Source organism: Triticum aestivum, chromosome 3D (assembly GCF_018294505.1).
Source record: "Triticum aestivum cultivar Chinese Spring chromosome 3D, IWGSC CS RefSeq v2.1, whole genome shotgun sequence".
In the NCBI taxonomy this organism is placed as follows: Eukaryota; Viridiplantae; Streptophyta; class Magnoliopsida; order Poales; family Poaceae; genus Triticum; species Triticum aestivum.
In genome coordinates this window covers 9,833,517-9,846,395 of record NC_057802.1, presented here as the reverse complement: position 1 = coordinate 9,846,395, position 12,879 = coordinate 9,833,517, and the positions used below count along the sequence as shown (strand labels likewise).

General features: G+C 45.5%; 1 protein-coding gene across 1 annotated transcript; it reads left to right on the top strand.

Moving 5' to 3' along the window:
* Positions 1-1,700: 1,700 nt before the first annotated feature.
* On the top strand, positions 1,701-3,175 carry LOC123073716 (E3 ubiquitin-protein ligase SINA-like 10). The gene is made up of 2 exons (XM_044496767.1): positions 1,701-2,165; positions 2,263-3,175. Exons 1-2 carry the CDS (start codon positions 1,923-1,925, stop codon positions 2,998-3,000), a joined length of 981 nt encoding a protein of 326 aa, XP_044352702.1. The 5' UTR covers positions 1,701-1,922; the 3' UTR covers positions 3,001-3,175.
* Positions 3,176-12,879: the final 9,704 nt, after the last annotated feature.

Below are 12,879 nucleotides of genomic sequence, written 5' to 3'. Positions count from 1 at the left end.
GATAGCTGTCGTGAAAAAATGCACGATAAATTGAGGAAGGCTTTCATGGTTATATATAGCCAGTGGGCACCGAAGCCACCTTCGTGGGAAGCACCATAGGCCCTAGGCGCCCACCAAGGATCCTATGGCCTCTGAACACCTATGACCTATGGGCCCCTCCATGTAGAGGGCCCAGGTGCCCTGGTCTTCTTCCGGCACAAAAACACCTTCTATTTTTTCTGATTTTTCTGGTGACTTTTTCTGTGGTGATTTCCTGAGATCCCAAAAATAACAGAAAAACAAACTGGCGCTCGCCACTGAATTAATAGGCATGTCCTTCAAAAGGATTGAAAATATTGCAAACTTAAAGGATAATAGGCATGAAACATACAAAAACTATAGATATGTTGGAAATATCACTGACCAAGTTTTATACTCCATTCCATACGATGTGTATACTGGAAGCACACTTGAAACATAGTTAATCATCTAATCATAATGCCATTAACACCAAAACCCTCATTAGAAGCTAGGCATACTTTCACCATCAATTACTCGTAGTAGGTTATCAAAAAAAGGGTAGTCCTTTGTGCACCCCTTATGGCGGCTTTTGGGGCTATCAAGCCGGCTTGGGGATGCCTATGTCAAGTGGATGCCGAGCTAGGAATTGGTGTCATCCTTTGCGAACTCCTGCTCCTCCTGGTTTAACTTTCATTTCCCCATTAAATAATCATTGCCTATGTTTTGTCCTACCTAGATCTTTTCTCACATATTCTAATTTGGGGATTATGCTGGCGGTTCGTGTTCTGATGTGGAGGTATTTCTATTCTTGTCTCTCCTTAGGTTCAAACAAGCTTTCCTGCCACCTATTCTCCACTATGTTATTTCTAGGGTATTAGGTGATGCTTAGCCTCTATTGTAATCTTGGATGTATTTTCTACTCTCTATGTTCTGTCGACTGGTGGTTAGCACAGGTTGCTTGGGAGCCGATACTTGATTTCCCACATCATCATTGGTGTTAGCTTTTTCGTGCTCCAGCAACGTTGTTCAAGCCTTTCTCGTGCACCGATGCGAGGATGATCTTGGTTGGTGCCCTCTCTGGTTATCCCCCTATGTCTCTGTAACCTCCAGCTACGGATGCTTGCTTAGAAATCTTTGAACTAGCTTGTTCCATGGTGTGGTGACAGATGGATTGCTCATTGCTTCTTGATGGCATCTACCGAATCAAGGGGTTATTTTTCCATTCCATGCAAGCAGCTAATAAAGATTTTTGGCATCGGGGGTCTTCAAAATCCAGTACCCTATTCCAGGGATCTTTTGGACGCTTGGGGTCATGTTGTTGTTATTTGCTGGTGGTAGCCAGCACATCAACCATGGCGTACTTGTGGCCATGTTGTTGTTATTTGCTGGTGGCAGCCAGCACATCAGCCATGGGCCATGGCGTATGTGCCGGTCGATAGCAGTGAGAAAGGCGGGATGTGTCGTGACCTGGCTGAAAGGTTGTGATGCGTTGTGTGCTCCTTTGTACTATTTGGTTACGCGTGTCCCTTGTGCTTACACATGTATCCTTTTCTTTTTATAGGCTCCCACGTGATTGATGGTGTTATAATCTGGCGATGGACTCAAAAGTACTCCTCCGTGTATCAATTAAGCAGGAAACTATGTAAAAATAAAAACAATGTGCTTACATTTATGTTCCTCAATTTTTCTAGAACAACATTAATATATGGATAAACTAGCAATAATGAAATAGATTAAGAGCACGGCTTATATCTATAGCATATAAGTTTGGGAATGGAAACCACAATGGGGAAGCATTTATAGTGTATTGTGGCTGCCTCGGCACCTTTTGTTCTCAGACCTCTGCCCTCCTCTCCCACCTCCTGGAAAAAGTTTGGCCTGAGACATAGACAGCGGTTTTCTTTCCCCAAAGGCCAGCCAGGATGCAAGGCGCCGCCGTCGATGGGAGGAGCAGGGCTTTGCCGGACAAGGCCGACACGAGCTCCAAGAAGGCGCGGCAGGACCTGCCCGACGGCCACATGAAGCAAGAGGCGGCCGGTGGAGGAGACGGAGGCGCCATCGTCACGGCGGCGTACAACCCGCGAGTGGAACTCGCCGTGAGGATCGACAAGCAAGTGCTCCACTGCCCCCTCTGCACCCTCCCCTTCAAGCCCCCCGTCTTCCAGGTTCCTCTCTTTCTTTCCTTCTTTCTTCCTCATGAGAGAGATCGATTCTTTCTGTGCTGATTTAAGGCCATCTCCGATTTTGTGTGCCTGCCTGCAGTGCAAAGCGGGGCACCCGGCCTGCGGCGGCTGCGTGGCCCAGCTGCCCTTCGGGCAGTGCATGGCGTGCGTGGACAGTGGTGGCTTCTTCGACCCCTGCCCTGCGCTGGACGCCGTGGTGTCCTCCACCAGGATCGGGTGCCCCAACGCCGGCTGCCAGTGGTACGTGACCTACCACGAGGTCGCCGAGCACCAGAAAGCATGCCCGCACACGCCCTGCCACTGCACGGAGCCCGGCTGCGGCTATGTCGGCGCACCACAGGCGCTCGCCGGCCACATCAACACCGTCCACTCGGCGCCGTTGCGTGCCGTGCAGTACGGCAAGGTCAGCCAGCTCCAGCTGCCGGTGTCGACCCCGCGGCTGGTGCTCCTCGGTGACGACAACCGCGTGTTCCTCCTGACCGTGGGCGCGCTCGGCGCCGGTGCGGCCGTCGTGTCCGTGGTGTGCGCCAGGGCTAGGGCGGCGACGCGGCCCCGGTTCACGTGCAAGATGTGGGTCAACCTGGGGCCGCCCCCGGCGGCGGCGGCGAACTGCGGCAAGGAGGACATGGTGCTGGTGGACATGCACATCAGGAGCAGCTCGTCGCCCGGCGCGGTGGCCGCCGCGGACGAGCCAACGTTCCTGCCGGTGCCGCGGATGTACCTGGTTCCAGCAGCAGCAAGGGACGGGACGTCCATGGAAGTTCCCCTGCACATCCGCATCGACAAGCTCTCCCCTTTGTCCGACGCATTGGTTTGATTTGGTCCACCGTTGTTGTGTTGATGGGAAACAAACGATGCAGCTGAAACTATTTGGGTGATGTTAATTAGTAGATGCAGTTCATCTTTAATGTCATTGTAGGGTACTGTATTTAAATCGGAGGATATTATGCTTGGTGCTAATCCTGTCGTGAAATGCATCTTCTTCCGTTGTTATGTCATTCCAACTTGCAAGCATCTCATTTGCATCTGTTGCAATCTATCTATCTCAAGTCAGGAGTAGAGCTCAATCTCATGTCAAGAAATGTTATCCATGCTACGAAAGCGATGCTTAATGCAGGTTTAGTTGAGGATAGTGAAGAAGAAAGGAGGCCTTCTATCAAACAAATCTCCCAATCAGGATACCTAGCCAATGTTGATGCAGCATATAACCCGGCAGTAATTCCTGATGAAGCTTCTCTCAGAGTCTTCCTAAGGAATGAATCAAACCCATCTCCTTCCTAAGGGGGAAACTTATCTCTGCACACTGCTTAAACTGCAAATAATAAAGTGTTAAGCCCTCTTTGAGGGCTGCAGTCTGTCAAAAAAAAGCTAGTAACTTCTACTACACGTGGCCATAATTCTTTTCTAGATGAATGAGCTTTCTGAGCAAAAAAATAATCTGTTTTCTAACAAAATAATCTTTTGATATTAAAATGAAAACAAGCCATCGATACTATAAGGGTAAACATCTATTTACAAATGGAATGGCGGCCGAGAGTTACCCTACCAAACCATTGGTGTTTACTGATGGGCATGACATGCGTTTGGATAACTCCCAAAATTTAGATCTCACTCACTAACATTTGATTTATTTTTTGCTTTTATTGATAGTAGAAGACTACGCTAGTTAGTGGAGCGTGAAAAAACTTTCTTTTTTAGTTGACCCTCTTGATTTTGAGGACGAACCATGTCGGCATATTTAAAACCGGGGTACCCAGAGGCCAGGGTATAACTATTGATGGACCAGCCCAAAAAGCCATGTCGGTAAGGTTTTTTAATTTCGGACATGGAAAAATTTCGGACGTCACCGAAATATGCAAAAATTCAGAAACTGGGAACTTAATTCGGATTTTGAGTTTCAAAAATCAATAATATTTCATGTTTTTTAACATAATTTAAATTTTAGTTTGAATTTGGCGCAAAATTTCATGGTTGCAATTATTTTGAACCCCACCGAAATATGTGAAATTTCGTTGAAATTTTGAACCCTCAGTACATGAAGAAACTACGCTGGAATTCCTCTTGACAATTAGTACTACAACATCCTGAAGGAGCCAATTACATGGCGGCATGCAGACCTTTGTGTAGATTTACTTCCAAGTAAATCTACCCTCATTAAACCATATCTGCAAAAAACGTCAGAAGTGACGTTTTGGGACGGTGCTAGGTGTCCCGAACACGCGCCTCCTCAGCACAAGTGCCTCATATGCTGAAAACTTTCACAGAGGCCGTGTGAGGTCACGTTCCCGACCACGCATTCAATGTGTGTGCAGGCTACGGTTCATAGCCTACCGCTGTCAGGGGTGACAAGTGTCGAGAAGTCCGCCTCGATCATCAAATGCGACTTCCACACACCGCCGACTCTCTTGGTCAAGGCTATCAACGCCACATGCTCCCCATGGACTTCATGGAGTTGCTCTTTCTTGCGGACATCAGGCAACATATATCTTTTTATATTATAGAGTGTGACTTAAAAATTTTCAATTTGTCTCACGCAAGCGTTTGATTGCTAATATATGGCTATGTTTTTCTCATGGCTTTTCAGCAATATTATTGATGCGTAATGGTATGATGCATCAAGCATGCCATGTTCTAGGTATTAGCGATTTATCTTTTTCTTGAATCTCGGTAGGATTTATTTTGGCAGCAAACTGATTTTTTTATCCCCAATTAAGCCTTTCACTTACTTTCTTTGTTACAGGTTATGCTGCATTATACTTGCTGAGATGCAATTCCTTTCCTCTGACTTTGGACTTGTGATGTTTCTGACAACATTACATAAAATTTTGCAATTTGGTCCATCCAACAGGTTATGTAAAAGCGCCCTTCCCAATAGGTCATTATATATCAGCTGAAAATTGAAGACATCGACTGATAATGTATTTGCAGAGTCTATGATATATATACCCATCTTTAAATATGTTCCCTAGTATTTTTCTTTCCTATTAACTGATTCATGAAATGATTCCATGAGATGGCCAAATACATTACTTACGTATAATGCATATATGTGCTCCAATTTTCTCTGTTAACACCTTGACAAATTGATATTAATTGTAATAATTAGTCTTAATTTTTTATTTGTCGGTGCACGTTTCTTGCCTGCTGGATCATGCCCATTTGAAGAAGGCATGGTAAATTATTGTTAGACCTTGTTTTTGTTAGGTGCTTTTGTATCGCTTATTTATTCCGACCAGAATGTAGCAACATATATCAATAGATATATTTGTTTTCTTGCTTTTCCAAGAAGAACCGGCACAGGAAGCTGAGGTCACCGCTTTGAATCTTAAATAATTGTTCCCTATTAGTACAATATTTTGATGCTCCATTGGTTCCAGAACTAAATTATGTATTAGTTTGCATCCATGCAGTAGGGGAAATATCTTGAAAGCAGTTCACATCCAGTTAACATTGATGGCCACAGATAGCGATCATGTCTATGTGGGAAACGTGATACATTCATTATTTGTTTGTGAGACTCAACAATAGGAGGTGAGTTCTTTTTCCACTTATCTGTTGGAGATGATGTCTGCGGATTTAGTGTTCAATGGAACGGCTTGATGCTTTAGGATACGTGATGCTTCACACCTCAAATACGCTTCAATTAGTTTTACTGTAAAAATATTGCATCACTTAGTATTATTATGATATACTATTTCAATCCATGCCACATTATTATTTTGAAATACGTAATCACAAACTTAAATATACATGTTTTTCAGTTAATGTTGTTCCAAATTAGTTCTGGTTGTTTGTTTTATTGATTCTAAGTTTCTGAACTTCTCATTCTTGTATAGGTAAAAGAAAACTTCCATATTGATGAGGATGATTCTTCATATGGAGTGTTACGGATCATGACAAATTGTAAGAGTGGGCCACAGTTTACAAGTAATTGAACCGTATTTTTTTTTTGGATGCTTGGTGTCATTTCCTCTGTATTCGAATCTTGTTATGAATGGGATTCATTTTGCATCCTCACCAATCCATGATCTATGTATCAAATGGTTGTATGCATATTCTTGTGTGTTACTCAATATTACCTCGGTATCATCTAAAGTTACTTAAAGAGTGAATCCATTGAACATCCTTTGGCTTGGTGATTCTTTCTCTAGGGGCGGGAACGACACCAACAAGTAGAGTAACATGTATCACCGGACAGATCATGATTCTGTCATGGCAACGAGACAAGCACGAGCAGTTCACAACATTGCATTCATTTCTTTGCACGGTCAAGATTCAACAGGAGAGTTGAGTAGAAAATACTTTGCAGGTGACGTCTGTAGTCTACTGCACTAGCACCACCATATGCTTTGCTTTGTTTGCTAGTCCGGGAAGGGGTACTACTTACTTTGCCCGGTTCCCGCTGATGCCTCTGCACTCCTGTACTAACGTTGTCCTCTAGTATTGTGGCCTGTGATCCATCGACTCGGTTCATGGCCAATGTATAGCCCCAGGGTGATGCCCCACATGCCATGTAGAATTGGATGTCAGGAGAAATAGGTTTGGATGGGGAAGCGGGATCCTCTCCTCGCTCTCCTCGCTGTGCCTCCGCCTCGGCGCACCGCCCTTCTCATCGTTGTTGCATCCATGTATGGCTCCTCCCCAGCGCTACGCCCGTCTGCCCGGTCTCGCCGCGCTCCGGCCGCTCCCTTGCCGGTCGAAGAGAAAAGGCACCGCCCCTTCAAGCGCCTCGCAGCTGCAGCTCTAACCTCCGCTCGACGCTCGGCACAGTTGTCCACAGCGCAGGAGCGCGTCCATGTACATGTCACTGCTGGCCGCGCTGGAGCAGCATTTGCGGCTGTAGCAGTGCTGGCTTGCTGTCGCTGCTCGCTTCCTGTATATGGGTTGAGCTAAAAAACGACTGTAGCTTGAGTTCAAATCTTGCCAACGCCAAGTTTGGTCCTAAAAAAACCGATTGTAGCTGAAAATTATATGGATTGATGGATTTAGCTGTAGCTTCTGTCAACAAGACATATGGACTACAGATGCTTGTTCATATGGACGTAATCAAAAATCAGACTGGCTGGCTGTCCATACGTTAACTGCCCCTTCTCAGTTCCTGGGCTAACTGATGGTTTGAGAAAGGGGTTCGCCTTTTCTCTCCGGTCGGCGAGTGAGCGGCCGGAGCGCGGCGAGACGGGGCAGACAGGCGAAGCGCTGGGCAGGAGGCACACTTCCATGCGTCAGCGGTGGGACGGGCAGTGCGCCGGGGCACGGCGAGGAGAGCGAGGCGGCGGCGCTATTGTGTCTCGCTGCCTGGTCTGTCTGTTTCGATCGAAACAGATCGAAGGCCACCAGTTCAATCAAACTACTAAACAGGTCAAACCGACCAAGGGGCAAAATCGTCCTACAAAATATTACTTGCGGGCCCAGACCTAAAAATTGAGCAAAAAAGTTAATTTGTGCTATTTTGTCTATCCATGAATCAAAGGTGTGTCATTAAATCCAATAAAAAGAAAGGTGTGCTATTGAGTTAAAGTACAAAGAAAAATGTGCCATTTTATCAAATTGCTCCTATTTCGACGACTTAGATCGCTTGCCCCAAGAGAACCATCTGCTTGGGTGCCGCCACGGTCGCTTGCCCCAAAGGAATTCTGCTCTTGTCAGATCATTCAGGCCGAGGATGGCACTATTAGCTTTGCCGCGTTGTCCTATCCACGCTTCCAAATCTGGCAGAGGAACTCCAATGGACAGGATGTTCCCACGTGGGTGTTGTCAAAGAACATTGAAATGCATAACATTCTTGAGCTCCCTCCTCAGATTGACAGAGGGTCAAAAGAAATATTGGGATACTATGAGGATACTGATGAAATTTTTATATTAGTGCAACCCAATGTATACATGGTTCAACCTAAGTCGATGCAATCCAAGAAAATCCATGAAACAAATCATATCTTGAACTACCATCCTTTCACAAGTTTCTATGCAGCAGGTAATTTCTCATCCATAGTCCTTCTATTTCGGGAGTAACCTGATTCTATCATGTTCATGATTGTCCGAACCTCAAGGCAAGTTTTATTCTTTCATCCAATATTTTTTATGTGTTTTGATCATGCTACTAATCTTAACTCCATATCAGCAACTTTTGTTGAATCATTACTTTAAAATAATAGTTTTTTTCATGTTGATGACCCATCCCCATGGTGACTACGACATTTGTAGCGCGCGCGCGGACACACACACACAAACAAACACTACTAGGGAAAATCCTAGCAGTAGTGCGGGTTTAATGCCTATCAGTAGCGCGGGGAACCGCGCTACTAGTAAGGCGCTACAGCTAAAGGTTAGCAGTAGCGTGTGTTAGACCACGCTACTGCTATATCGACTTAGTAGTAGCGCTTTCTACAATGAGCGCTACTGGTAATTAGTAGTAGCGCTTTTCCCAGCACGCGCTACTACTATTATTTCGTATTTTACTTCTTTTTTATTTCATGTTGTATTCATACAACTTCATACAAGTTTTTATACCGCAGCAATTTAGAGATTGTTTTTACATCATAATGAGTTATTACATCACTGGGAGAAAGAACCGTGGACTACTTTCAAGTGGATGTCCACATCCACTTCAAACTAGTCCACGGTTATTTCTCCCAGTGATATAATAAATATCATCATCATCATATCATTAGCAACTTATCATCATAATACAATATTGCCATATAACACCTCCTCATGATCATCGTTTTCATCAATGATACATCACATAGCAAGTTGGTCACTAGTCATAATCACAACTACTCCTCATCATCAACTCTCATAAACATATTGTACCTCATATGACCTACTACATTCTCTTAGGACCTACTATATTCTCTTAGGTAAAATAGCATAAAACAAGATAGCCCCTAACTCTCCATTATGGAGAATGGAGATTATCCTGTCTCTAATTCTTGCCTTTCGCACAATGTTGTTTTAAAGAACCTCCTTATGACTGTCCATACATTTTTTTCATTCTTTGATTATCATGTGTTCATCGGTTTTAGAAATCCGGTATGGAAAGGTGAGATTTGTAGGATGACCTGGCTGTATGTTCAAAACATCAAGGCGACCATTCTGATAGATCAAATGAGGCACACAATCCATCGGGATTTTCTGTTGAAAAACATAGTAATAACTTCATAGTTAGCAATGATGTACTAGTTTTGGAAGTATGAAAAAGATGCACGGATGTTGTAATAGTAAAAAATCTTACCAGGGCATCTCCATCGAAGTTACCGTGGTTCAACACGTGCACTAGTGGCACGTATTGACCATAATTTGGAGGAGTATGATAATAGGTATTGTAATTCTCAAGTTCAGTACAAAATGCGATCAGATGATTTTTCTTCTTATAAGTTAATTCAGAGCCATCAGTGTAGTGGGTTTTGTCTACTATCTTCCGCACATTGTTTGAAGAATGAAAATAAGCTGTCAATGGAAATAAGTTGTCAAATATTTTGAAATAAAAATATAAATTACTTAATAACTATGTTTGAGAAACTCACACAGCGGTAGAATCGGAAGCGTATCAACATGGACCCAAATGTCCATATTGTCTTGCTCGATTTCAGGATCACCAAGATCCATGGTGACAATCATATCCTCATAAAAACCATACATCTTGCAAAGTGCTTCCCAATTATGGCAACCAAAATGGGTTACGCTCTGAGAATTGTACAGATTTACTTCAAAATCCATATCATGATGGGTCCTTAGGTGTATTTTCGTTGTTTCGAAATTTCATGGTCTTAAAAACCCATGCTCTCCAAGACAAAGCGGCTTGCATGGCATGGGATAAGCTAGTCGAATTGTAAAATATGAAAATTACACGTTGAAATAGTTGAAGTCGTGCTTTACGAAAAAAAACACTTGTCGTCGTTGCGTACCGTTTCAACATCGAAGGTCCAATAGAGCTTAATGCTGAAGCGTAGATCTTCGTCCAGGTGAGGCCTGTCGCACAGACCTTGGTCGTCGTTGCACCAGCCGCACTCCCCCGGGAGACTTTCGTCGTCCGAGTACGACATTTCCTATGTTCATAATTCAAAGATTAAACTTGTACAATTAAATATATGTACTACAAAAACTACTCTTTTCTTGAAAACTCTCAGCTCACGTGGTGTATACATTCAACCGTTGGTGATGGTCGCTCCTCCTTTCCTTCCCAAGTGCATTACACCAAAATGTCTAGCACACGGGTACGAAGGAGAACCGACCCCCACGACAACAGTCGGGATTCTTCGTCCTCTAATATATGGTGGAGACTCTCCCTCACTGATTCCTCTCTGATATTTGCGACCGTCGGTGATGGTCCTTACTCCTCCTTCCCCTAGTGCATAACAAAGGTCTAGCACAAGGAGAAGAAGGAGAAACAACCCCCACGACAACAGTCGGGATTCTGCGGCCTCGACAGACCTAAAGTCAACCCAAAATATTGTTTAATTATCTTTCTAGAAAATCCAAGCCACTCGATATTTCCTACATATTCTAGCACAAGTCATGCCAAAATTCACGGAAAATTCCGGCATGACCTTTGCTAAAAAAGGACATATCGAGCGCCTGAAATTTGCCGAAACGGAAATTAGTCAACACTCCGGCAAAACATAGGCCACTCGGAGGTGTAACCTGCAAACATGAACGGCCACTTGGGCAACCACATATCCTATTTGAGCAACACAAGATATACATGTTTTTATCTACATCATATCTTATAGGACTCATATTGACATGGAGATTTGGCTGGTCTCACATCGAGGTCGGAGGGGGTCGGTGACGTGGACGACGGCGGGGATGACGGAGGGGCTCCTAGATTTCTGCAAACCAAAAACCCTATAAGTTATCACTAATACACCCCGAATAGTATCATATATATAACATCACTAATACAACTAAAACCCTAGCGAACGACGGGTATCGACGACGAGGATGCGGGATAGGCATCGTCGACGTCGATGCGGGAATAATTGCTTAAACTAAAAAAATAACAACAAATGTGACATGTTCAACTAGTTCTATTAATTCAACTAGTTCTTACTAAAAATAAACTTACTATAAATAAAAATAAACTAGTTCTTTCTAAAAATAAACTAGTTCAACTAGTTATATTAATTTCTTACTAAAAATACATTAGTTCTATTAATTCAACTAGTTCTTACTAAAAATAAACTAGTTCAACTAGTTTTATTAATTTACTTACTAATTATTTCAAACACTTACTAAAAATAGTAAAGAAACTACATTATACAATAGTAAAAAAACTACAGTAAAAACGAAAAAAGAGATGGAGGGAGGAGGGGGGGGAGGAGGTAGAAGAGAGGAGGAGGGGGAGGAGGCCGGTGGGATCGGAGGAGGGAGGGGCGGGGGGAGGGGGCGGCCGGAGGAGGAGGAGGGAGGGGGCGGCCGGAGGAGCAGGAGGGAGGGGCGGTGGGAGGAGGGCGGCCGGAGGAGGGTGGCCGGAGGAGGAGGGAGTGTCAGGGGTTGGGTGCGACATATGCCAAAGGATGGCTTATCATGGTGGGAGCGAGTAGAATGTCGCCGGTGCCCGGAAGCGGTATGAGGCGTAGACACGAACGCCGGCATACTTTACCCGGGTTCGGGGCTCTCCTAGGAGATAACACCCCTAGTCCTGCTCTGCGGGGTCTCCGCATGATCACTAAGGCACTAGCGGATAAAATGGTGCTCCTTGAGCTATATGCTAGAGGTTGAAGAAGGCAGGCACGCTCTCTCCTTCCTCTAGGTATGAGTCTAGGTCTAACAGGTTGGGAACCCTTTGCATGGGTGCCCTGGGGGGTTTATATAGGCCTACCCCCAAGGGTACAATAGTAATCTGGCCGGGTGTAGGACACGGCTGTCAGTGTCTCTGGTCGCCGAACTCTTCGCCGGCTGCTGGGGCCTGCCGCCTGGTGGGCCTCGCCGACTGGTCTGGTACAGAGCCGACAGGCCGCTCCGGCCGCTTGCGGGTCTTGCCGGCTGCTGGTTATTGTTGTCATGATGCTAATGACGCATACTTGGTCAGGGGAGCGTGGCTACAGTCCCGCCGACTGGTGGGAGATCACTATAGCCACTTCCTCTCTCATCTGGTTAATGGCGCACGGACCCTGAGGGAGGACCCGCGCCTGCTGTAAGTTCTTCAATCTTTTCCCCCTTCAGAACTTCATCTTGATTCCGTCTTGTTGTATCGAACAGTCGGCCTCTTGAGTTTTGAAACAGATCTATATGTCTGAGGCGACGGCCACCATCATGGGGGCAGGTGGCCCCTATGAATAGGACCGAGCTGTGAGTGATGTGGACTACCCCCACTTGGGGGCGGCCTCCTAGGAAGATGACGCCGCAGGCGGCATCTACGGGGCAGGCGGCTCCGAAGAAGGGGGCGGCATCGAGACATGCCCGGACGACTTCGAGGAGGAGGAGGACGAGCCGCGCCCTTCACGGGGCGCCGGCAAGGCTGACATGGGCCCCTCCGCCGAGCCGACTGCTCGAGGCGGCACACGAAAGCTTAAACAGGGCGCCGCCTTGTTCGGCAGCATGCCGAAGAAGGCCAAGAACCCGACCGCTGCGACCAGGCGGAAGGAGGCCGCCGCGAAGGCGGCCAAATTTCAGAAGCTCCCGAAGGCGCCTCCCATGGTGTCGGCGTAAGTATCTTTTTCTTGTGCCTTTTCTTTTTTGCCGATTCTTTCCGAGC